This window comes from Geospiza fortis, unplaced genomic scaffold (genome assembly GCF_000277835.1).
Source record: "Geospiza fortis unplaced genomic scaffold, GeoFor_1.0 scaffold11, whole genome shotgun sequence".
NCBI classification, from domain to species: Eukaryota; Metazoa; Chordata; class Aves; order Passeriformes; family Thraupidae; genus Geospiza; species Geospiza fortis.
In genome coordinates, this window is record NW_005054304.1 from 2,429,712 (window position 1) to 2,455,024 (window position 25,313).

At 40.5% G+C, this 25,313-nt stretch overlaps 1 protein-coding gene across 1 annotated transcript in view; it reads left to right on the forward strand.

The window, feature by feature from the left end:
* Positions 1-25,313, forward strand: part of NR3C2 (nuclear receptor subfamily 3 group C member 2) — a 185,115-nt gene that overhangs the window by 140,757 nt on the left and 19,045 nt on the right. The window contains exons 4-5 of the mRNA XM_005418096.2: positions 12,244-12,582; positions 12,988-13,132. Of these exons, the coding sequence (XP_005418153.1) occupies positions 12,244-12,582; positions 12,988-13,132 (484 nt within the window). The remainder of the gene's footprint in view (positions 1-12,243; positions 12,583-12,987; positions 13,133-25,313) is intronic.

A 25,313-nucleotide genomic window follows, 5' to 3' on the forward strand; every position in this document is an offset into this window, starting at 1 on the left:
CATCTTACTCCATGTGTAGTGCTCTTGCCCTGCTCTTGGTGTGACCCTCTAACTTTCCAACTTGAATAATCCTCATGAATGGAATGTTTGGATGTTAGGAAAAGTTTCTCCACTGAAAGGGTGGTCAAGCATTGGTAGAGGCTGCCCAGGGAAGGATGTTTTCCTTCAGAAACCATGTAGATCTGCTGCTTAGAGACATGGTTTAGTGGTGGACTTGGCAGTGTTGGGTTAATGGTTGGACTCAATGATTTTAAAGGTCTTTTCCAACCAAAATGATTCTGTGATTCTTGAATGTTGTAGGTAACTATGAGAACAGTCACATGCAGCAAATATTAAGAAATTATTTGTGAATGACAGTTAAAAATGCAGAATTTTGAAGAGGACTGGTAATGTCAGAGTAATCTCTCGGGCATCAATTAAAAGCAATATTGAAAGTGTGTCCTTGGCATTTTGCTGATGATTTTATTCTGTTTGCAAAGGCAGCTGGAGAAGGTGCACTGTAGGGGTTCGAGAGCCCACACTCACATCCAGCAGTCCCTGATCAAACTCCTAATCGGGTTCATGCTTTGCTTTTTCACATTTTCCTGATTCCAGATCTCCCTTCTGCAAGAGCCCAGGTGCCAGTAACATTTGTCTTGCCTCCAGGAACAGCCTCTCAGTCTTTTGGTGTGGGGCTGCTGGGCTCCAGAATTCCCATTCTATCTTCTGGACTCTCTCTCCAGTGTGCCACTCAAGGCACAGCACCCTTGGTTGCCAGCCTTGCAAGGGAGCTGTATCCCTGCTGGGCTCCTGCTGGGAGTGTGTGTCCCAGCCTGCCTCGTGTCCTGCAGCGCTGCTGTGCACGCAGGCTCTGGGGCTGCTGTCTGATTTTGGCTGTGCAAAAAGCCAGCACTCCCTGTGCAGGCTCAGAGGCTGCTCTTTCCCCAGAGCTTCACATTCTGTACATGGGGCCTTGCTTTGGTTCAAAACACAAGATGGGGGATCACAGTTTTCTAAGAGGAAGATTTTCAGCATTTCTCAAAGTTGTTATGTGCAGTTCCTGGTGATGCTTTGTTTTTTCCTGAATCACCAAATTATCACTTCCACAGTGATATTATTATTACAGTTTCCTTCCACAGTGCTGTAAGTCCATATCCTTTTTACTCTTCCTCACAGTAAAAGCATAGTCTTTGCTGTGAAAACCTGCCTGTGTCTCCTGTTCCTCTTTTTCCAGAGCTGCTGGTTGTCACCAGAACCCTTTAGAAACCTGCCCCTGTGGTTTGTGATGATGTGTTTCCATTACTCACTTCCCTATCATGAGAGAAGCTGTAGGAGCAGGAGGAACTTGTCCTTTTCACCGAGCTGTTGCTTCACAGAATTTCCACCTGAATAACAGGGCTTGAAGATTTAACTTGCCATGCTTGTGACAACCGTGGCCAAAGTAGGGTGGGCTCACAATGCTGAACTGTGGTTTTTGTTATTGATCTTATTTTCTGCTTTTTTCTCCCCATCAATTCCCGAGTGCATGGCTCTCGATTTTTTGTATCCGTGTTTTGCTAAAATAAGTGTGAGGTGTGGCAGGCATACCTGGCTCAAAAAGCAGCCCTTGGAGTCCAATGGCAGTAGAAAGAACATTTCCCAGCAGGTGATGAAGGGAACGTTGGGCACATTTAAGCCTTAGGAATACACAGCAGCAGGAAGCTGGTGTTTAACAAAGAGGGAGGCAAGGTGAAGGCACTGGATGGAGTGTTTCTAAACCACCCAGTATGCATTTTCCTGCACACTGGGGCTGGGGAATTTGTCTGCTTTTGTGGTTCTCTGCCATCAGCTTTCCCAGATCATACAAATGGGTGATGGCAGGGATTTGCCATTACCCTGGAGAATGGTTGGTATTACCTACAGAGTGTTTTCACTAATGTTCAGGGTGATTTATTGAAGCAGGAGATTAAAAGGGCTATACTCTTTTTTCTTTTTTAATGACTAATCATGAACTAGATGGTGAAAAATATGGCCAAGATGACTGCAGAAGATAAACAGCCCAGTCGTATTTCACAGGTAGCTTTGCTGTTCTTGGAAGTGGGGTAGATAATTTCTAGAAGATGAGGGACAGACCAGCAGCATTCAATGTATTAGGAGTAAGGTCATTTGACAGAAATCTGTGTTGATAATAACTGGGGATATGGAAGTCATACAGATGAGGAGACAAAGGATCTCACAATTTTTGTTGCTTGGAGAAAAAAAAATAAATCAAGTGGGAGTGTGGTAATGACATGCCCAGAAAGACCACAAAGAGAAGGGCAACACTTAGAAAGCTTAGTTCTAGCAAGAACAAAAATGAAACATTCTTTAGCATGGAGTGGAAGTCTGAGCACTTGGTTCTAGCAAGAACAAAAATGAAACACTCTTTAGCATGGAGTGGAAGTCTGAGCACTCAAGATATAGAATGAGAGGTGCTATGGCAGAGTTTGGTTTTGAAGGACTCTGAAGCACTTGTTGAGAGAGCCTTTGTCTCCAATGTAAATATGAAGTTTTATACATGGTAAGTGTCTGTCAGGGTTTGATCGTGTTGTGATAAGGATGGAGGGCACATAAATCATGTAACAGACATGGAACATGGGGTATCAACCCAAATAAAAGCAAGAGAGAAGACTTGGATGAGGAGTGCCTTGCAGAAGGCTGGATGGGAATGGGTGTCTTGGGAGGAACTTTGTTGCTTGGCATAAGGCAGAAACCAGCGACCATAGCCAAGAGTACTCAGTCTGGTGCAGTCAAAATCTGTTCTCCAAAGTATCCTTAACTTTCTTTTTAATCAAATTATTACCAATGCTCACAGTTCAAGCTGCTGATGTTTCATTCCAACAGGTGTCTTGGAGTTGTAGGTGATCTCATCTTTGCATTTGTTGTTGACATTTTACTGCTTGTCTTTATTTGATGTCAAATAGAATAATCAAAACCACTGATGCATTTGGTAGACAACTCCTAGCTCAAGAATTATTGAATTTGCCATACGCTTGAAGAATGAATAAATAATCAGTAAAAAATGAGTTTTGGGAGCATCTGAAAAGGACTGATTAAGATTGGCTTTCATCAACATTATAATTTACTTTTGTAAACTTTTTTTTAAGGCTTTGTTTATTGGATGATTTAAATATTTAGTAAATACATTTCTTTTGAAATTAATGAAGAAGTGCAAGAGAGAGTTTTATATACCAAAAATGTTAGATGTGAGATTGTGTTATGTGATTTTGGGATTTGATATGCAATATATATGGGGGGAAATTTTCATACTTTAGCCATTTCTCATTAAAAAGCTTTATCAAAACCAGCTTGATTTGATTTTAACAGGAAACCACTAATTGGCATTTGGTGAAAGTTGTTCCCACACAGGGAGGAGTACCCCTATGAAACTGTTATTTTTCATTTAATTATCACTTTGAGGATTGCTGAGAAACAAGCAAATGTGTTAGACATTTTCCCTGACAACCTAAATATTCCTGTAAAATGCACTTTGGATCTTGGTTTTCTTTTGTTACTTCTGTCCGCTGTCTCTTCATGAATGCTTAGCCTGAAACTCAACTTAAAAAAGGGATTAATTCCTCTGTCTCTTACCCAGTGCTCATCCCACGTGATAGACAGGTGGGTAACCTGAGCTTCACCCTTGGGGCAGGCCTCAAAATACACAGGATTTGATCTGGGCTTTCACCTGAGGATTTTTGAGACAACTGCTGTGTGCAAACGTTGGTGTGAGGTGCCACCTCCCTGCAGGTGTTTGCATTTCACTGCTCAGTATCTCGAGCCGTAAGTGTAATCAGAGGAAAATGTGGTTTTTTCATTAAAATATCATGAGATTTCTCATGAAGTGGGCATGTAATTACACAGAATAGTGTTCTTCCAGAGTGGTTCCTTGTCATACTGAAAGGACATCTGGAGTAGAGTCCTGTTGAGGATCCAGTAGTAATTTTAATGATTACATGCATAACAAAGTCAGGAGTAAATATGTATATCTACAAATTTGGATCAGATCTTCAGTTCCAGTGTTGGAAACCAATGTGATGGCATTTTTGGTACAGACTGGGATGTTGAGAAGTGCAAGTTGAGGCATGGGGAAATGGGATACCTGAGAGCAGCTGCCGAGGGGCGGCAGGGAAGAAAGGAGAGCACGGTTGGGTGATGATCATGAGTTAAAGTCAGCAAGGTGAAATTGTTGCAAAAATAGGCAAAGTTTTGTGTGATGCCAAGGAATCACTCTGTTTCTTGTCTGAGCTGGCAAGTGTGGGCCTGATGATTGTGTCTGGTTTCAGCACTTCTGGGCAGGGTGGTGGGGATGGGGCAGCCTTGCAAAATTGTCACGTATGTTCCTGTGCCAGTTGGTGGGATTGCAGCACCTATGGTGCCTTTGTGAAGGACGGGTCTCTCATGTCTTCTGGGCCTTGTCCAGTGTGTCCCTTTTTAATCTGTTCTGTTTTTTCACATCAGGTCTTTAAATTTAGAAAGGTTCCTTTAAGATCTAAACTGAATCTTCCTGTAATTTTATATCATGTGTCTGAAGAAAGGTGTGTACAGATTAGAGACTGTCCAGGGAAGAACAAGGATAATAAGATGCTTTGGAAAAGAAAAAAGAAACAGAGTCAAAGAAACTCATTTCATGTTAAGTGTAGAATGGAGAGGCTTTAAGAAGGTCATGATACCAGTCTTTCAATTCAAAAAGTGGTGTAAAAGAGGACAAGAATGATAAGTTGTTCTTTTTGGCCACTGGGGGAATGATGGGGAGCAATCAACTTTACTGCAGAAAAAAATGATGCAACGTTGGAGGTGAGGTGTTGGGAGAACACTGAGTGGTTCGATAGTCGTGGGATATTGTAGAATTCTCTTTTTTGGAGATTAATAACGTACTCAGTTGGGCAAAGTTCGGTTGATCCTGCTCAAGGCAATTGGATAAACTGCTTCAGATATATTGTTTCTGTGCTTTACAGGCCTGTGCTCCAGCAGCATTGCACTGCATCATTTATTAGAATCTGTTCTAAACAAAGCAAAATGCAAACATTTCTGAGGTTGTTCTATAAGTAACCAAAGTAATATTTACCTAGTTGCAGTCTGTTTTATTAGGAGTCTAAATCCACCTAGAATAAGGAACCAAAATACATCCAGATGAACATAATGAAACTAGTATACAACTACTGTTAAAATGTGCATCACAAGCTCTTTCTTCTGTCTGTGTTGTACCTCCCTTTTTGGCATCCAGATGTAAACCAGAATCCAGATGTAAATAAGAATTGCACTTATGGATGGTCCTGGCTCTTTGCAGGGTCTGACCAAAGGCAAATAAAATGTGACATTTCCATAGATCAGACTTCATGCATGTTTACTCCTTGTCTTTAAGCTGTCCAATCATGTCAGATTTAAGTGTTATTTATTAATTAGTAAACAGTATGTCAGACTATGTCATTGTTTCAGTTATGCCTTCCATTTCATTCCACTGAATTCAATCATTAGATTGGAGCTTCTTGTCTAGTAAAAACTTCTCTCTTCCAGTGGAGAATAAGAAATTAGGAAATTTTCTTTGCTTTGTTAATTAGACTGCTGATTCCTTAGGCTCAACAGCAAGTGATAGCGTTCTCTATCACTTTCTCCTCTGGGTCACAGCTGTCAGAAACAGATTTTAAAATTTATTTTGCCATGTGAAGTCAGGACCTTTGTTTTCTTCCTTACCAGCTGCAGTCTTGCTTTCTTTGCATATTTAGACAGACTACTGGGTCTCTTCAGCATATCCCAAACACTGCTGCAGAAATCAGCCTTGAAAGGCCTCTGCTCTGCAAGAGTCGAGTCCTTTTGGCAGTGTGTCTTACATGATAAAGTAATTTTGTGCTCTCCTTTTAAGTCCCTGTACAAGTTGTCCCTGCTTCAGGAGCTGCTTTTGGTTTGCTTCCTCCCCTTGGTCTCTCCAGTTAAAGCAGTGACTCATCTGCTTGCCTGTGGGCCTCCCAGATTTGTACCTGATCCTTCCTCTCACACATGGCACAACAGGAGTTGGACTCGTGGATCCTTGTGGGCTCCTTCCAGCTCAGGATATTCTGTGATTCTAACACTTGGGGTCACATTTAGAGGTTCTTCATCTTCTGGAGCTATCTGAAAATCAGTGTTTTGCTTCCCAAATTGGGCAATGGGTTTTATGGAAGCTTTAGGGTCCTATCTTTGTTTTTCCTTTTGTGTTTCTGGAAGAAAAGAAGCATGCTTGAGTGCACTTTGCAGGGAAAATGGAATAATGCTGTAAGATCTCGTTTGCATTGCTGCTTTTCACTTTATTCCATGCATTCCCAGGCATATGTGTGTGTATATATGAAGTCTGTATTATTGTCTAGAAAATTCTCAGCAAAATCTCATTCCTATTGTGCTAGACAACTAAGTGAAAAAACGTCTGTACCAAGATAGCTCAAAATTTTCATGTCAAGATACAACAGATTTGGGGGAAGGGAAAACACTATTTGTGGTAGCAGTAAAATAGCTAATGAGAACAGATGTCAGCTCATTGAAGTAAGTGAGGCAAAGTCACCAGGCAAACATGATGAAAAGATTCAGAGGAGAGAAGAGTGTCATTTTGATGGAGCATTTATCTGTACAAAGGTGGAGGCGCTGAGTGCGGGCTTAGAGAAGAATCTGCCTTGAGTCAGAGCTGCCTTGGGGGGAGAATTGGCACCTTTGGTAACTGTGGTGCAGCAAGGTCCTGGAGGTTGGTTTTGGAGAGCAGAGGGAGGTGGTTGTGGCAGGGTGTGCAGGGAAATCCTGAAGCATTTGGCATGGGGTGGAAGGGAGAAAGCTGGCAGCTGTGGAGGCTGGGCAGGAGATGGTGGTTGGAGCTCAGGTGTGGAGCTTGGGCACTGGAGCTCAGTGTAGGAGCCCAAGTGTTTGAAATGCAGGTGTTCACTGGCTTGGGTACAGAGTTACAGGTGGCCACAGTGAGTTTGTTTTGCAGCATATTGTCCACCCTCAGGCTGCCTAGACCGCTAGTGGTACAGCACACACTTAGAAATAATCCCAAATTATACCTCGTCTGAAGTGCATGTAGTGATTTGCACCTCCCCTGCCTTGTCTTTTATATTTTGTATATTTACTTCAATTGCTGCTTTCTCTTCTTCTTTACATCTTTTTAAACATCCACCACTTTTTGTGTCCTCTGCTGTGTCCATTCTGGTTTCCCCTCTCTCTCCACTGAGAGGCTTTATACTAGAGGTAGCATATGTTTTTATAATGTGCTTTTGATATCCCCTATGGGTTCAAACATGCATAGAATATAATAAAGATCTGTTTGGTCAGGATCAGCTTGGTCCTGGCTCTGGCAGAGCTTTACAGATGTGATTAAATAAAGATCTTAGTCCTCTAAATTGTGACTTTAGGTATACAAACAGTAAATTATTTTCTGATGGATATCAAGGCAAGCTCTGAATATCATCTTTAAGAAAAAATAAATATAGATTCTAGGGGATTGTCATCACAAGTCTTGTGATTCACCCTACATAGAACTACAGCTTATTTTCTAAACTTCAGACTTGGCTTACTTTTTTTACTTTCAGAGTACTGGAAGTGAGCGTGAATCTGCAGAGCTTTTTACATTGTTCATCTTCTAAATTTGAACACTAGTACAATTCTACAAACAAGATACTACTCTCTTAGAAATCTACTGAATTAAATAATAATATTTATGGGGGCTTATCTACTATTAAAAACATTTTGTTCTTCGACATTTCTGGATCCCCTTTTTTTAACAGAAATGTGATGAAAGTTATTAATTTTGAGCCTGTGAAAAATAGTGATTGGGTGTGTGGAGTCCATAATTTAATTTTTTTATTTTCCCTGGGCATCAAGGGAGTATATAATGTATATTATCTACATGAATTATCTCCCTCTAGATCCAAATTGTATAGCATGCGTAAATTTACTGTGATATTTTAAAAAAGAGTATAGTAGTTTACCTACCTTGTGGCTACCCTAAACACTCAAGCTTTATCCTTAAAAATAAGGAATGCTATAATTTGTAGCTGATGTTCCTGTTAATTTGTATTCCAAAGCCACTGTACAATAGGGCCACATCCAGATAAACGTCATGTTGTTGGACCTAGAGTAGCATTCCCTGTTGCAGATGACTAGAAACCTACTCAGCATTTCACAGATGGCACAAAAACTTCCATCCTGAGATGGCAGGATCCCTGTTTCAGTTTTGGGATGGGAGACTTCCATGTGAAGGGTCAATACTAAGGAACCAGCTGTCCAGCTGAGTTGCATCTTATTTGTTCCACTATTTATTGTTAGAGCTACAGAGAATGGCTGTTGGAAGTGCCTTTTTAAAATCCAAGTTTGTGACTTTTCAAATGTTACGCCTCATTTCTTTTAATTGGAGCATAAGGACCACCTAAAATACTCAACAAAAGTCATGACAGATATTTGAGATTTTAACCTCTGGTATATCTGCAGTGTCTTTCTCTATTGTTTGTTTTTCTTCATCTATTGCTCTGTCTCAGGTGATTGAAAAATAGGAGAATTATAATATGATATTCTGGCTGCAATAACACTGAACAGGACGGCAAGAAGTCCTGCAGTCACTGCTACACAGCTATCTGGATGAAACCCTTGTCCAAACCCCAGACAGGCTTCAGACTTCAGCTTTGTCGCTGGAAATGCCCTACGCTGGCTCCATCCCCTGGTCACTGGGGAGAGCCAGGGATTTCTTGAGCGTTTTCAGAGAGTAATCCTGATGAGTGTGGCTTTTGCTCTCCATTTCAGAGGTGTCTTAGTTGGTTTTGTAGCTGGTATTGGAGTGAGAGAGCAGATGTGAAAAACAGCTTTTAAAGTGCGCCTTGGAGTATGTACTGCTCAGTTTGTATTTAATCTTTACTTGTTGGTTTCTGTGGGAGTTACCAAACCAGTTCAGCTACAGTGCTGGCATAGAGCCAAATGAAAAATACAGTTTTCTTCACTGTAAACATGACTGTCAAGCAGTAATGTTTTTCTCAGCTTCATTTTAAAGGCATTATAATGGAAGAAAATGAAACTAAAACACATTTTTATGCCAGTTTTATACGTGGAAGAATTTTTTTTCTTTTAATAAAAAACTCTTGGAGAATGGAACATACAAAACTTATGTCTTAAGTATGTTATCAGTTATCTGTGCTGCAAGATACTTGATGGAGTGGTAAGCCAACACTTTTTTTTTATTCTGGTGTAGTTATGGTGCAAATGCATTTTTTTGCCTCTGTAAACATGAAAAATGTGTAGAGTTCTCTTTTTTTAGTCCTGTTTTGATAATAGAAAAAAAAAATAGTGCCTGAAAAACTTAATTAATAGTAGCAGCAAGCACTAATCTCTATCTCTTCAGGCTTATTTTTAAACTCTGTTTTCAGTGTCCAGTGGCTCTGTTAACTCATTATCAGACATTCAGCTGAGCTTGCTCATCATTGCTTTGCTTTTGGGTTTTATTTTGTTGAAAAATCTGTAAGTCCAACTTTGTCTTTCTAAGATAAATGCAAACTATATTTAGTGCTCACAGTGATTTCACCAGGACATCGTCATGTAGGTGGAACTGCGCCACATGAGGAACAACTGCATTTTCATTTCCTCTTCAGGGCTGAACTTTCCAGGGTTGTCTGCTTTGCCTATAACTCCCTCTGTTTTATTTTGCAGAGTGAGGAAAATGCTTGTTTAACAAAATGATCAGCTGCTGCTTTGTAAAATGGGTTTTTGGGTACTAGAGTTGAAAATGACATCTTGAAGAATGGATGTTGCATCCATGTAGCTTGATGCACCGTAGGATAAAAAAATCCTTCGGTTGTGCTTCATTGTTGAATGAGTTTTTTAAGAACTTCGTAATAGAAAAGTAAGAAATAGGATTTGAACAGACTTACAGAAGGATCTTCTCACAATTCTTGTGTCTTGAGACAGATTAAGCTGCAGTGAAACCTTTGCTGACAAATACTTGTCTCACCTCTTCCTTGTAACTTCAAATGGACAGCTATTCCTGTGTAGCCTTTGCTAATGCTTTTGGTAATTAGGAGGCTTTTGCATAGATGTGATTAGCTGAAGAAAAGAACTTTACATTTTATTAGGAGCAGTACATTTTTATTAGCATATTCAATCCTTTTATTAAAAAAATTCAACTTGCCTCACTTGGTCTGTATGTCTGCAAGCATGGAGGAAATAAAGAATTCTCAAAAGCAGAGACATACATCCTGAAACGAATCAATGAAATTAATTTCCTTCACCTAATTTCCTCCAGCTCTCAGAAGCGAAAGTGATAAAAGTTAAACAAAGATCTCTGAAGTTCTCTGTAGGCTATCTGAGGGTCGTTTGCACTGAGATCAGCCAGGAAGATCCTTCATGGTGTGATGGAAATGACTACAAACTGATGTTGGGATTTTGGACTCCCTGCTCTGTGCAGGATGTGCCACAGTAGCAGGGAATTTTATTTTTACCTTTTGAATGCCATAGTCAAGGAGCATCTCTTTGGGCACCTTCAAGATCTTACGTTTGAGTAGTAACATCACTGTTTTCTGTAGCAGTGCCTCGTGTTCACCCTAATAAATAATTTTTTCTGTTGAATCTTGGGATGAACCATCTCCTCTGAGTTCAAGGTACTGTCCCAGCAAGGAAGTATTGAAAACAACGGGCTATTGTTGCACTTGGGTGTGCATTGTCTTGGCCCCTGGGTGTCTGTATCCTGCCTTGCTCATTCCCAGCCACTGGCTCTGGGCAGGCAGCCCCAGCGTCCAGGAAATGGCGACATATTCATGGCTGCTGTCACCAGAAATGATCTGAGGGCAGCAGCAGCACTGCTGTTGAAGGGGATTTCTTAAAACACTGGTTTGTACAAGAGTTATGAGGTGGTTCTGTGGCTCTCACTGGGGAGTTTCCTGCACCGTAAATAAGAGGAGCAGGAATAGGCGCATAGAGCAAGCTTTGGAAGCATCCCAGGAGGAAGTGGCATGGCATGCTGAGCTAGAGTGGAAGTGAACATTTTGGAGAGGTGGAAGTTGTCCAGAAACTGAAGAAAAGGGGTTATATTTAAGGAAAGATAGAAGAGGGGAATTGATGATGAGAAGAAACTTGAGGAGGTAAACTTGGGAAAGATATGGACTAGGAAGGAGCTATTTACAATAGTATTCCAAGTGGGAGTGAGATAGGCTTGTATTTACTGATGGCAGTAAAAGGAATGTTGTAAGAATCAAGAGAGAGGAAGATAAAAGTCCAAACAAGGGTTTTGGCTGTGTCCAGATGTATAAGAAAGGTTTCGTTTGAGAGAAGTTACCCTGAAAGATCTGCAAACACTTAAACATAGTTCATTATTTATTGATTTTAAAGATTTTAAAGATTATTTGTTGTTGTTGTTACATTCCCCTATTGCAAAAAGGGTGATGATGGGTTTTTTGTTTGGTTCTTTGTGTGTGGTTTTTTAACAGAATTGTCTTGATTTTTAATTCCAATTATTTTCTCATGCTATGGCAAAGTTGGGAATGCAGCCCACAGGGAATGGCTGGCCTCTCTTCAAGGAGTCAAAGCACGGCACGTTGCTGGCTTCTAAGAGCACTTAGTAAAGAAAATAGGATGGGTAGAATTAAAGAAAAAAAAAAGGAAAGTAAAAGAAAAGGGAAGGCAAATCATTAGAGACATGTTGATAGCAGTGAGAAAGGTGTTACATGAAGTTCAGTTTTTCTTCTAAATGGATAAATATTTAAGCTTTAAATATTCAAGAGAAGTGGGTAAAGCTGTTATAGACATATCAAAGCAGCAAAAGGAAAGGGGACTTGAGTAACTTGAGCTGTTCAAAATGGATTGACTACATTTCAAGTTGAGGCAAAAGCTTAGGAGGGCTCTGGGTCTGCTAATATTGTGCAGATTTCTTTTGATGACCAATGCAATGCAGATGATGAATTGCAGTCTTGTAGGTGATAAGTGATTACAGTTCTGAAATGTTTAGTTGGCACTGACCACAGTAACTAGGATGTTTTATGCATGTCTGTATGGAGGTAGATACTGGACATTCTGTCACATATAAAAACATCCAGTAAAGCAGTGAAAATGAGCTTAGAGGTGTCTTTTGGTCCTTTTTCCAGTGTGACGATGCTGCCAGCAGTGAATTATTTCTTAAGGTCCTGTGCCTGTTTCACTGAAGAGCTTTGAGATTATACTTTGGCTTTCTTTTCCTCTATAAAGCCCAGAAGCCCAGGGTTTTGCTGGCTTTCTGTACTGACTTGGTTTTCTCATTGCTCATGTTCACAGCCCGGAAGTCCAAAAAGTTGGGGAAATTGAAAGGGATGCACGAGGAGCAGCCCCAGCAGCGGCAGCAGCAGCCCCCACAGAGCCCCGAGGAAGGGACGACGTACATCGCGCCCGTGACCGAGCCCTCTGTCAACACTGCACTTGTCCCCCACATGTCTGCTATCTCACCAGCACTTACTCCCTCTCCTGTGAAGATCCTTGAAAGCATTGAGCCAGAGATCGTGTATGCAGGATACGACAGCTCGAAGCCGGACACAGCGGAGTACCTGCTCTCCACCCTAAACCGCCTGGCTGGCAAGCAGATGATTCAGGTGGTGAAGTGGGCGAAGATACTTCCAGGTAGGACCGTGAGTCATCTGCTGAGATGTCACTTCACTGTTTCTTGTAGTTCAGAGAAACATTTGCTTGGCAAATTGCATCTTTAATCCATGGACTGTTTTGAGAAAACCAGCAACTGGGGAGTGTGAGATGAACCTCTGAGATAAGATAGTTGGGGTTTTTCTTATTTTATGTAAAGTTTGTTTCAAATGCCTGTGATTGATGTTTAAAAAGCTTTCATTTTCAGTAATAGCCTCTTAAGAAGAAAACATGTTTTGTCACTGGAATGAAAAATTACAGTTTTATTTTTTCCGAATTGGGAGTGTTGCTGTTGTTAGTGAATACTGGAAAAGTACTAAGCTATGTGTTTGGTGATGGTTTGACCAGCCCTTGTAGTTCATGGGTATTTTCTGGTTTGATCTCTAGGATTTAGAAACTTGCCTCTCGAGGACCAAATTACTTTAATTCAGTATTCATGGATGTGTCTGTCATCGTTTGCCTTGAGTTGGAGGTCGTACAAACATACAAACAGCCAGTTCCTCTATTTCGCTCCAGACCTGATCTTCGATGAGTAAGTATTCCTTAATGGCTCTTTTCAGTGCAGGCTGGAAGGATTGCTGTCTTTATTTGGTTTTTCAGGCATACTCGCAGTCTAAGAAAATTTCAGCTAATTGTGGCTTAAAAAGCAGCTGAAGTTTTAATTTTTTTCAATGAGTCACATTTCAATTGCCAAAGCTTTAATTACTGCTGTCCACTTCTCCTTATGTATGGGGATGTGTTCTCAAACTGGGACCATCCCACTGGTTTGAAATGTGACTGATACACAACCACAATTTATAGAAAAGAACATTTTTTGGTATCTACTGGAGCTTGGAAAAATATCCAACTTCTAGGAAATGTGAATGTTTAAATTACTGGGGTTTTTCAGAGCAGTCATATAATGGTGCTTTTGTTAACAATATACAGCTGTTCAATGTGTTTTCTTGACAGTCTTAATTACCCTTTTTTGCAACCGTGAAAGAAGCCAAAATGTTTTTTCAGTAATGAAACATAACTTCTTTTATGATGCATTCAGACAAAAAGAAGGATCAACCATTCCGTCTGAGTATGTGTTCCTTCATATTTTATGTTTGTGTGTGTTTAGTGCTTTGCTTTTGATGACTATAATTTAATTTCTGTTCCATTCTCCTAGTGTTTATTACAAGACAGTAAAGTCAAAAATCTAAATGAATGCACGGGCAGTCAAACGGGGGCTTGCATGATTTGCTTATCCCAGAAAGTTGAGGGGTTTTTTTAGAGGTAAGAAGGAGATATAATCAATAGGATATGGGTGCACTTGGGGAAAAAAAAACACGAAACGGGAAAAGAATTAACAAAAAAATAACTTAGCACTTAATCTCCTGATGCATTCTGAAATCTTTTTCTTGGAAAAGATGCTTTGTCCCTGTCTATCTTAATAGTCTGTCTTTGATTTAGGAATCCCTAAATAATTAATAAGTATGAGATGGGTCCCAAAGCAGTGAGCAATATCAAACAAGGATTGTTTGGTTTGGGTTTTTTTTTAAGAGGGGGAACTGGTGATTTACTTCATGTGGCCGAAAATGTAGTGTCAGCCATTTTCCATGTTGAAAGCACCTCCATTATGACTTGAACATTAGAGAATTGTCATAGGGAAAAAAAAAGGTATTTGTAGCTAGAGGTAAGTGAAAATGTGAACTTTGAAGAGTTTAGGTCTCTTGGGGGAATGTTGACTAACAGTTCAAACACAAAAGCAGCTTTCCCTCATCTCAAGAAAGTCAGTCGGGGGTCAGAATTTATTGGACAGAGAAATCAATCCTGCTTGCAAATAAAAGTGTGTGCATTACTTGCTCTTGTTCTACTGCAGCTAGAAGCAACTTCGAGAATTTGAGATCAATTGAGAGTTTTATGCTGCAAGCCTTGAAGATAGGTGCCTGTAGAATTATATTGAGGTTGAGGCGGGGATCCAGTTGCAAAAAGGAGTGCAAAATTAAAACATCCCAAACCAGATATGTAACTGAGCTAGTGGTCTGGTCTCCTGTGTATTTGGCAATATACTCATTGCAGAGAGAAGGATTTGAAGAAATTGCTTATAAATAGAGGAAAAAAATTGCTAGGAGATGTAAGAGGGGTACAGGGCCTTTTGAACAGGGCCTTAATCAGGGCAAGAAATTTCCCTGGAGGTGAAAGAGTGGGACATTTGGTGTTCACTCTGAAACAGTGATGGACGCATCTCTGGAACGTGAAGGGTTTTCTTTCACACACACTTTGCTTGTGTTTCATAATCACTGGGCATCACAGCAGGCATTTGTTCCCAGTCTCTCACATTGCCACTCAAAATGGTGGTTGAGGCTGCATTTGGAGTCTGAGTTTAGGGCTCTCTGGCAAAGTTGTTGAGAAACTGGCAGAGAGCCAGTGGAGGATGGCCGAGGTGGTCAGGGCTGACTGGGATGGTGAGGGACCTGATGATGCAATGTGGATTTAATTGCACCCTTCAGCTTCCTAATGAGTTGTAGAAAAGATGAAGTGTGGCTCTTCATGGAGGTGCTCAGGGGAAGAATGAGAGTTTGTGATCCCAAGCTTGGAACAAGACAGTGCCTCCTGGTCAGCAGGAGAAGACATTTCCTAGCAAGATGGTGAATCAGCCGAGCAGGTGCCCAGACAGACCTTGGAGTCTCGGTCCCGGATGATGTCCAAGCCTTCACTGGGCAAAGCCCCAAGCAGCCTGCTCCAATGTCAAAATTAGCTGTGGAGAGAACAGGGGGTTGGACTTGAGACCTCCAGGGTCCCTCCCAAGCTACTGTTTTGTGATTCTAAGTTAAGAGATGCAGTGCTTTTCCCAGTTTTGAGGTAAGGCCAGAGATTGCTTACTGGAATTGTACAATACAGTTCAGTGTAGAAACCATTCCCATAATATAAAATACAATACATATTCCTGTTCATGAAGTGCTTTGAAGCTTTGCTCTGAAATTCCTGAAGGCTGGTCTTACTTTTACTTTTTGAGTACCTTGAACTTGGAAATGTGCTGTATAATTTTAAGCACTGGCCTTTGTTTCTCTGCCACAGAGTTTATTAGACCTCCTTGAGGTTTACTTGGTGAAACTTTGAGTCTTTTACTGCCCTTAGCATTTTAGGACATTTATTAATTGATGCAGGATGAAAGGGGATGCTTTACAATGCCTTTCCTTTTACTGGTTTGAGGGAGTTTCATTTCTGTTATCACCTGGCCAAGATTTTCTTGGTATTTCTTCATATTGTGTCTGGAGAGGTCATTTCCTGTTTCTCTACAAGAAAAAATAAGCAATGTCCTTGACCAGGCCCTTGGTGCCCCAGAGGGTTCAGCATTTTCTTCAATGAAAATGAGTGAAAGTAGAGGTTGGCATTAGTGGAATTATGTGGCTTTGTTGTACGTTAAATGAATTTTCCGTTTACTCTTAACTACTGTGAATTAAAGGAAGTTGTAATGTTTCTGGAGGGCCATGATATATGATCTTGTTTTCTTTCTTGTTCTGAAGGCCTGTAAACAAGGCCAATAACAAATGAGGATCTGTATTGTTAATAGCTGTTAAATGTAGTTTTGATTGTATAAATACAGTGCAAAATGCCTCCCTACTCATATGTGGTTTGATTTCCTGTTAGGCTTGTGGAAGGCTGGAAATATTTGTCTGCCTTCATTTAGTCATGCTACCTATCTAATTAAGTGTACTGTTTGTCTTTATGGTTCAAGCATATATTCCATTGATTTAATTTGGCTTAACTGAACACGAAGATTTTAACTGAGGGATAAGGAAATGGCTGCTCAGCCTGTCACAGAAATGCCTAAAAAACAGTCTGAGAAGAGGCATAAAATAGGGTGTTTTGTGTTGTGTTTGTTTAAGTTATGGCATGTGCAGTTTTTTAATCCATTTCTTTTGTAACGTAGTAGCTGTGATCAAAATTAATATTCTGTAGATACAGCTTTGGTTTTAATCCACAGTAAATCTTTAGAAGACCGTGATACACGTGGTACCACATAACTTGTATTGAGGGTAAACACTCTCAAAGAATGACTGCTGCATATAGCATAACATTCAAAAAGTGCTGTAGTTATGTTTGTAGGGTGTGCAGACTGAAATTCAAGAAGTTGCAAAACTCCAAAATTAAGGTGGTCTGCAAAATCACTGTTTAAGCCCTTTGGGTACATGCTTTGAAGACTGTATCCTTAACAAAAACCTTAAATTATACTATCCCATAATATTTTTCCCATGTGACTCCTTTGATCAGTTTGGATGAGATGTAAGGATTATGTAGTGAGAGACCCTAGGAGGTTTTTCTTCATTTGTTGTCACTGAGGAAGCCTTACCTTGAATGGATATAGGGATCTGGGAGAACAGAGATATTAATGGGGAAGATTTTCTTAAGACATGGGAAAAGACTGTCCCTAATTCAAGCCCTAAGCTCTGAGACTTTTCAGGTTCCTCCTGCAAAAGTAACAAAAATCTTGCAAGAAAAGAACAATTAAAAAAAGGTTTTGTTTCACTCAAGGGAGGGAGAAAATTTCTTTTTAAGATTTAACCAAAGACTTTAGCTAAAATTTTCTAATCTAATTCAACCTGAGACAGGCACACGTGTGGATAATCTAAGTCCAGAGCATTAAATGGGTAAAATCATACACAACTGAAGGCAGAAAACCAAGTAGTGCTGGTTGGAATGGGTGCAAGAACAAAGCAAAGGATGTACAAAACCCTGTGGTTTGTAACACCAGCTTATTTTCAGGGATTCTGGCTGAAACTCTGCAAAATACTCTTTACTACAGGGAGCAGCCTTAAACAGGATTTCTAAGGCATGGTTCTGGAAGGTAGAGCAGTTAGTTGCAACTTCCATTGCTTTTTCCTTTACTGGCTGAATTAATCATAGAACTAAAGGCTACCATGGCTCTTTCCCCGGCTGTGCCCTTTTGAGGGAAAAGTCCTCAACATTTTTGAAAAGAGATGGTGTGACAGTTCATGTCTACAAGAAATGAGCCCAGCCTTTCAAAAGTAGGAGTTTTTGTGTCTTTGCAGTGCAGAAGTCAGATGCCTGAATTCCAGAGAAAGGCAAGGGATGCTCCTTTTTGCTCAGGTTTTAACGGGCTCAGGCAGTTGCTGTCCGCCGGCTACTGGTGACAACATCCCAGGTATCTGCTTCCACCCATACATTAAGTCAGGGCATTGGCTGGCAAACTTTCAGAGGCTCAGGAAGGAATAAAAAGCATTTACAAGTTCAGCACTGCCAACAGAAACCCAGCAGGAGCCAAGACACGGAATGGCAGGGATCCTCACTCACACAACGTGGGAAACCAGTGGGAGCGGTGGGACACGGGCAGCCTTTGGGGCCATGGCTCGTGCTCCCAGCACATCTCCTCCTCCCAGCTGGAAGCCAGAACTGCATCCCTCGTGGCAAGCTGTACTGCTTATCCATCCCTTCCCCTAAGGAAGATGCATGGTGGCTTCTTATTTCTCCTTAAGGCAAAAACACAGTTAATGGCATTGATGATGAATATTAAAACTCAAGCCGTGCTCCTCCTCTAGATATTGGTTTGTGCTGGCATAAAAGCCCCAGAGGGACAACCCAACCCTGGAATTCCCCACAGGTCTTGATTTATTTTTTTGCTTTTATGTTTAACATTGTATCTCTGTAGTTTTCTGAATCTGCAGCTACTTCTGAAAAGACTGAAATTTCAAAATCATTTCCTGTTTTTAACAAATCTGCCCAAATTATCTTATTTACAATTCCAGCCTTACCTGGCTGTAAAATAGCAGTGATGTGGGATACTGAGAGAGTTCAGTGATGCTGAGACACACTGTGTGGAGACACTTTAGTTTGTTAAAGTACAGCATCAATATTTCAACAGTATTTTGCAAATGCACTGCATGACTAATGTGCTGTGTGTTTTCTTGCTCCTTTGATTTTTCTCAGTTTGTCATCCACGGCAGAAAGAACAAATCACAGGTGCAGAAGTGTGCAGGTTCTGAATTTCCTGGCCATTGCACTTCGTGCTGTCGTTGGTTTTTTACCCTAGTCAAGGATTTGAGGGTTTGCCTAATGAAAACCAGCACTAGGCATTGTATAAGGTACCAAAAATTATTGAACTTGAAAAACTGAGTTTAAAACCAGAGCCAGCTTTCACAACCGTTTGGATCAGTTTTGTCATTTTTCCATCTCTGAAATTATTGTATTAGATAATATGCAGCCCAGTCCTTACAGTAAAAACATTTCAATAGAGACTGCACTTTACTTCATATTATGTACAAAATATTAAGAGCAGAATGTAGTGATGGATATATATTTATTTTTAAATTTTTAAAAAATATGTACTATATATGTAATTAACAAAGTTTACTACAAATTGATATAAACAGATCCTTTAAAGCATAAGATTTTGCTCCCAGTAAAATAAAAAGGGAGAATTGCAAGCACTTCCCATGCTATGCCTTTGGTAATTGCCCCAAGCGTGAAGTTTTCAAATTTAGAAGGAGACTGAGGTTGATGCTGGCAATAGATGAACAATAGAGAATACAATTTTCAAAGAGACAGTTGAGGTAGAGCAAATGAGGTAGAGAGGAGCAGGAAAAACAGCAGTAGGAAGGGGATTTCTGGGAAGTTTCTGTGCTAGCATTGTCACGGGATGTGGATGGGCAGAGGATTTTGTAACATTGAGGAAAGCCATAAAATTAAATTAAGGATTACTATGTAGCTCAAGTGAAACAGCTAAGATTGTATTAAAAAAATCTTCATTTAATAATTATGTGCATTTTCTTAGTAAATTACATTTTCATTACATTCCTAAACTCCCTCATAATGTGCCAGTGGAAGCTGGGACCATTAGGATTTGGTGTTGTGTAAGGCAGTGCAGGGATGCAGGAGCTTCTCTGTGCCCTTTCCGTGCTGAAGCCTGTAAGTCTTCCTGGTGTTCTCATTTCTATGGTAACAGCAGGAAGATAAATGTAATAAAATAAGCTGAATATTTAAAATCACCTTTTTTTAAAAATTTATTTATTTAACCTCATATACCTCAGGGCTTGGGGGGGATAATTAGTTAGATAATCTGTGAATGGTGATAAAGCCAATAAGAAACTTCACTCATTGTTTAAATGATTACTTTTTTGCTTTTATGTTTGGCAGAGTGATGGCTGTTAACCCTTTTGTCTTCCCTTGCAATCTGCTAATCCTGTAGTTCCTAAATTTAGGTACATTTTTGTAATCTCTGTCATCAGGCGGCCTCCAAATCCCTCATTTTCAATTATTATTGCCACAACCAGAGTTGGTAAGAGTTGTCAGTGCTCATATTTGCTGATAAATTGTTTGTGCAGTCACTGGGCTTGTTAAAAGGTCAGCAAGCACTCCTTGGTGATCCTCCCTGCATGGTTTTTGCTTGCATGTATTTTAGTGAGGAATACTGAATTTATGCAAAGCATCATTGCAATGAAAAGTGAATATCTTCATCAGTAAATTTTTAATATACATTGTTACTACTATTTACTTTTTCATAAAGTGTGGCTCAGTTCCCATCCAGAGGAGTACATAAAGGGATTTTGTTACATACCTACCCGACAGTAGTGCAGACAAAAAAAAAGAAATTTTGGAAAACTGCTGTCATACCTGTACATAATAGATGTAACATGCTTCAGCTAGATTTTCCAAGTCTTTATTTTGGGCTTGTTTTCTTTATAAGCAGGTCATTGGTTGGGCAAAGCAATAGATTCAGTTTCTTTGCATAAATTTCTAAAGGCTCTGCCTTTTAATGCCTCTATCTCTGAACACTTCATAAATTTCTGAAGTGTTTTGCTTCAAACTGTGAAGCTTTAAAGGAAAACAGGAGATGCTGTAGATTTACGGAGATCTGTGAGAATGGGGAAATGTCAGAAACTGTCCCTCTAACAGAGTTTGTCATCCTTTAAATTGGCCAGAGAAAGTTTAAGATCAGGACAAGGGACTTCTTCATTTGCCCATTCAGGCAATTACTTAGGTACTTTCTGGATGTGAGATTGCATTTGGACAGTTGTGCTTAATAACCCTTCTGTGTCTTTCTCTGTGAATTTGCCTCTTTGAATACATTTATAATCTTGACATCTAAAATGTTCCGTGGCAGTTGCTTCTGCAATTTAACTATGCATATTTGTTTGTTGGAGATGTTTCTAAAGCAGGTGGCTGATAATTTAATGGAGTGCCACTTCATTCCTGTGTTTGCAGTAATAGTGGATATAATCCTTCTCATCCCATGCATGCCATCTATCACTTAGATCTCCATCAAATCCTGTTGTTTCTTCTGTGAGCTGAAGAACCAGTGAGTCAGTTTGACCTCCCCTTGTATATATCTGCTAGTTGTGTGCTGTCCCTGGCCATCCTCAGCTCCTCCTCTCATGCTTTGTATTAATTTTGGAAGGAGACCAGACTGACACACTAGATTTAGAGCACAGTGGATGTAGCAGCAAAATTACAATTTCTGTCTTGCTCTCAACTCTTCTCTCACATCTTTGCTTTTTTCTGATGAACACTGAGATAGCATTTTCAAAAGGCAGAAGCCCAAAAAACCTGTCCTAAGTTACACCTAGGACTCTTTATTGTGTGATGTTTCTTATTTTGTATGTATGGTGAGAGATCGTTATACTGTCTGCATTGTCCAGTGACTTTCACCTTCCATTTTGTCAGCCAGCCCCACAGACTTGCAGGATTTTTCAGCAGTCTTTCACAGGCAGCTCTTCATTTCATCGTCTGGAGCCATCAGCAAGCTCTGTCACCTCCAGAGGTCTGATTTTTCTCATATGATGTATGAGCACAGTTCTCAGCCCAGGCCCCAGCTCTGTGAGACTTCCCTGGTAACCTCCATTACTTGTGAGAGATGTCCATTTGTTATGACCCTTGGTCTCTTATTTTTAAGCTGCTAATAATCCACAAAGAGACAACCTCCTTATCCCCAAGCTGTCTTTAAGAGCTTCCAGGAGATCTTTTTAATAGCTTTAAAATCCAACCCTGCCGTGATTGCACCTTTCCATACCTCCTGATGCAAGGCATTGTGCAGGTCCTAGACCAGTAATTACCCACGCTGGCACGCTGACAGAATTTATTAGAGCCCATACCCAAGCTGCATGCCCCAGTTTCCTTTGTGTGGAAACCAGGGCAAGGGAGAGGAGGAGTGGGAGAGGGTTGGTGTTTGCTTAGGTCTCACCCCATATGGCTGTGGGATGCAGCTAGACCTGGCATGTGCAAAGCATTTCCATCGTGCAGACGTCGCCCGGATCCACCGGAGCATCCTCGTGCTATCGCCAGAGTGCCCTCTCAGATTCGTGAGACATAACCTCTCCACCAGAGCTGTGCTGACTTTCTTCCCTTACAGCATGTTTATTTATCAATTCATGCTCCTCTTTCAATGGTTTTGCTTGATATAGAACTGGAGCTTACTAGCCTCTGGTCTCCAGTGCTTGCTTCCTGCTCTCAGACCCATTTTAAGAAATCAGTCACGTTTGTCGCCTTCCACGACTTTTATAAGGGCAATTTAAGCAATAAGCTACACAGCACAGTTAGTAGTTCAGCAATTCCGTATTTAAGTTGCTTTACAGCTCGTGGATGGATGCCATCTGGTCTTGGTGATTTATAACTATTCATTTTACTGTATTTTTTTTTTTTTCCTTATAAACCCTCTTCTACTCACACTTGAATCTGAAACTATTTCTCACACTTACTTACTGAAAAGGGAGAGCCCTTACTGGGCTCCTCTACAGAGAGCACTGATGCAAAGATTTTATTTAACTTTTCTGATCTTTCTCAAATGCTTCATTTTCATCTTGCTCATCAGTTGGCCCAGTGGATGTTCTGGCAGATTTCCAGCTTGTGATGGGTTCAAAAGAATTTGAGCGTTAGTTTTTACGACTTTAGTACGAAGACTTGTCCAATGACTTTACATTTAGCATAGACCTTGTATTGTCTCAGCATGATTTTGGGACATCCACAACCATTTTGGAAGGGTTTCCTCTCACTTCTGTCAATGTCTTAGAACAGAGGTTTGTTCCTTGCAAACCTTGCACATTGTGTCTGAATGTGGTGCTGCTTTAATCTTCTGCACACGATGAGCTGTTTGCTGGCATCTCCAAATGTCTCTCACATGCACAGTGCTTGCTTCTGCTACTTCCCCTCTAGAGTTAAATATGAGCGAAAGAAAAATTAGGAAGTCGTTTTTCTAAACTGGCATGAGAGGAAGACGTGCCTCAGTCGACTTCCAGAAAATGCCAGGCTTTGCGTGACAGCATGAGCAAAGTCTTAATTTTTGAGGCATTGTTGGCATAAAAGGAGAATTGCTGCTGCATGTGGAATATAGCAGTAATTTTGTTGATGAACCAGTGCAAGTGACAATGAGCCCTGGCAGAATGGGTGTATAAAACAATACCAAATGGGCACCTTTTCTGGCTCTCAGTACCTTTCTCTGATGAACTTTGAAGTGGGGTATTTATTGCCATGTGTACATTATCATCACTTATTGAATGTGTTATTGAAAAAGCATTTTGGTAAAGGCATAATTATGTATTTTCTCATTTAAAACTGTGATTTGTCTCTTTTGAAATGCAAATGCAAACCAAAAGAGAGTATTTGGTATCAGCATTCTCCTAAGTGCATAATTAACTGTTAATACCAGCATATACTTGGGGTTTTTTGCTATTGATGTGCTTAGGATTTTAGGGTTACATAACTGGGTGATTATTAAGTTGGATTTTATCACAAGTTCTCTGCTAGTGATTGAGAGCTGAAACTCTCCTTTGGCAATCATTATCCATGGGCTATTGCCAATTCCTTTGTTGATAGGCATATAACAGGAGGACACTTGGCTGGAACTTTTAAAGCAGCTCTAAATTCCTTAGTATTGCTTACCCGGGATGGTATTCTCTAGGGTCAGCATGATGATTTTCTTGTGAGAAAACTAATTTTCAGACTCGACTTCTGTAAGTTCAGTTTAAAATTGCCGAGTTGAATTTAAAAATTGCCAATTGCCTGGGTGGCTAAAGGCCAAAAAATAGCAGCTTAATGTCTGTAGATCTGTTTTAATGTGAAGCTATCTTCCTTGTCTGATTATCAGTGTTCATGCTGGTGGTCCTGGGTCCAGTCACTATTTTGTCCTGGGTTTGGCAGTGCCAAATTTGGTGCAAAGTAATAGGCATTTTTGCCTCCTTGGAAGGAGATGACTCTAAAGCTTTGCTTTAGGAGTCGAAGGCAAAGTGTTGAAGGGAAGAGGTTTTGTATCTTTCTGCTGTGGCTTGCAGACTAAGCAGAGATTAGAAAGTGCTGAATAAAAAATAAGTACTGAATGAAAAGTCATAATTGAATTTTGCCTGAATCCTGCATGCATTTTGGTTTGGATTTTGATCAGTGTGTTAACTTAATGAGGCTGCTCCAGTACGGGTGACTTCAGTGGCATTTTTAATGGCTTCAAGATGGGACACAGATGTCTGGGTGCAGTCCATTGAGCAGAGAGATGCTCAGTGTTTCCTGCCCCTGTGCATGGAAGAATTTATTCAGGTAGTGGCATTCTGTCACCACTGTTGGAGTAGAATACTCCCTCAAGAGACAGTTAAGTGTTGTGACAATAATATGTTTATTTTTTTCTTTCCCCAAGAACCTCAAAACTTTTTTCAGTCAGAATGCCTTCCTAAGGCAGGTAAAATAATTCGGGCCAAGGGCTTTTTATGATTAGAGGGTTTGAGCCACTGAGCAGGGGTTTCTGTAGTCCCATGCCCTAGTCTTTTTTCCTCTTTATCCTCAGTAGCTCTGCCTTGCCCTCAAGGTGTCTGGTGATGTTTTTACTCCTCTCTCTGTCAAGTTCAAACTGACTTCTTTTGGCATGAGGGAAAGCATGCCTTGGTTTTGGAGGCTTCCAAACAGGTTTTGACTTTCAGGCCTTTGGCAGGTTTTCTTGTTGGGCTGAATTTGTTTGATTGGTTGTTTGTTTTGGTTTTGCTACAGTGAGAAGTGCTTTCTGAAGGTGCCTAAAATCAATTTTATTGGTGGGCAACCTTCAAATGGATATGGGTTTTAGTCTAGCAAGGGACAGGCCCTTGGTTATAAAATTGGAAATGGTTCTTACAGTGGTAAAAAGTGTGAAATCAGAAGACACAAAAACTATCTTTGGCATGAGAGTTTTGCTACAAATATTTATTGGTCTTTTCCTAAGTCTTTTCTGGGCTGCAGAGGCCTAGGGACTAACTCAGGTGCATTTTTGTTCCTCTGAGGTGCTCTGAAAAGGGATGCCTTGGCCAGTCTTTTCTTGAGATTATCAGGAAGTCACTTAAGTCCTGATGAAACCTCAACACACCCACCACAGCTTTCCCTTTATTCACTTCTCTGTCTAGTTTGGGAAGATGCCTTGAGCTGCAGCTTTGAATAGTACCCATGAGAAAGTAAATAAAACCTGGTATCAGGTTTGGTTTGGGGCTGAGTTTCGCCTGTCAGTGAATATTTCTTGCTGTGTGGGTTCCTCTTTTTGGTTACGGTCAGTTGAGTTGCAGTTTCCATCCTCAGCGAGGAGATTTACGATACTGGGCTTCATGATGACTTCATAAATGATGAGTTACTTATTCATAACAAGCTGTTTCTCTTCAGCCTGCCTGTAGTTTCACAGGTTCTGATGTGGCTGCCTGGTTTCTGTGGAGATCACATAAGGGTATTGTGAGATATATGGCTGCTTTGGTATTTAGGATGCCTTGTCTTAAACATCTCAAACCATTCCT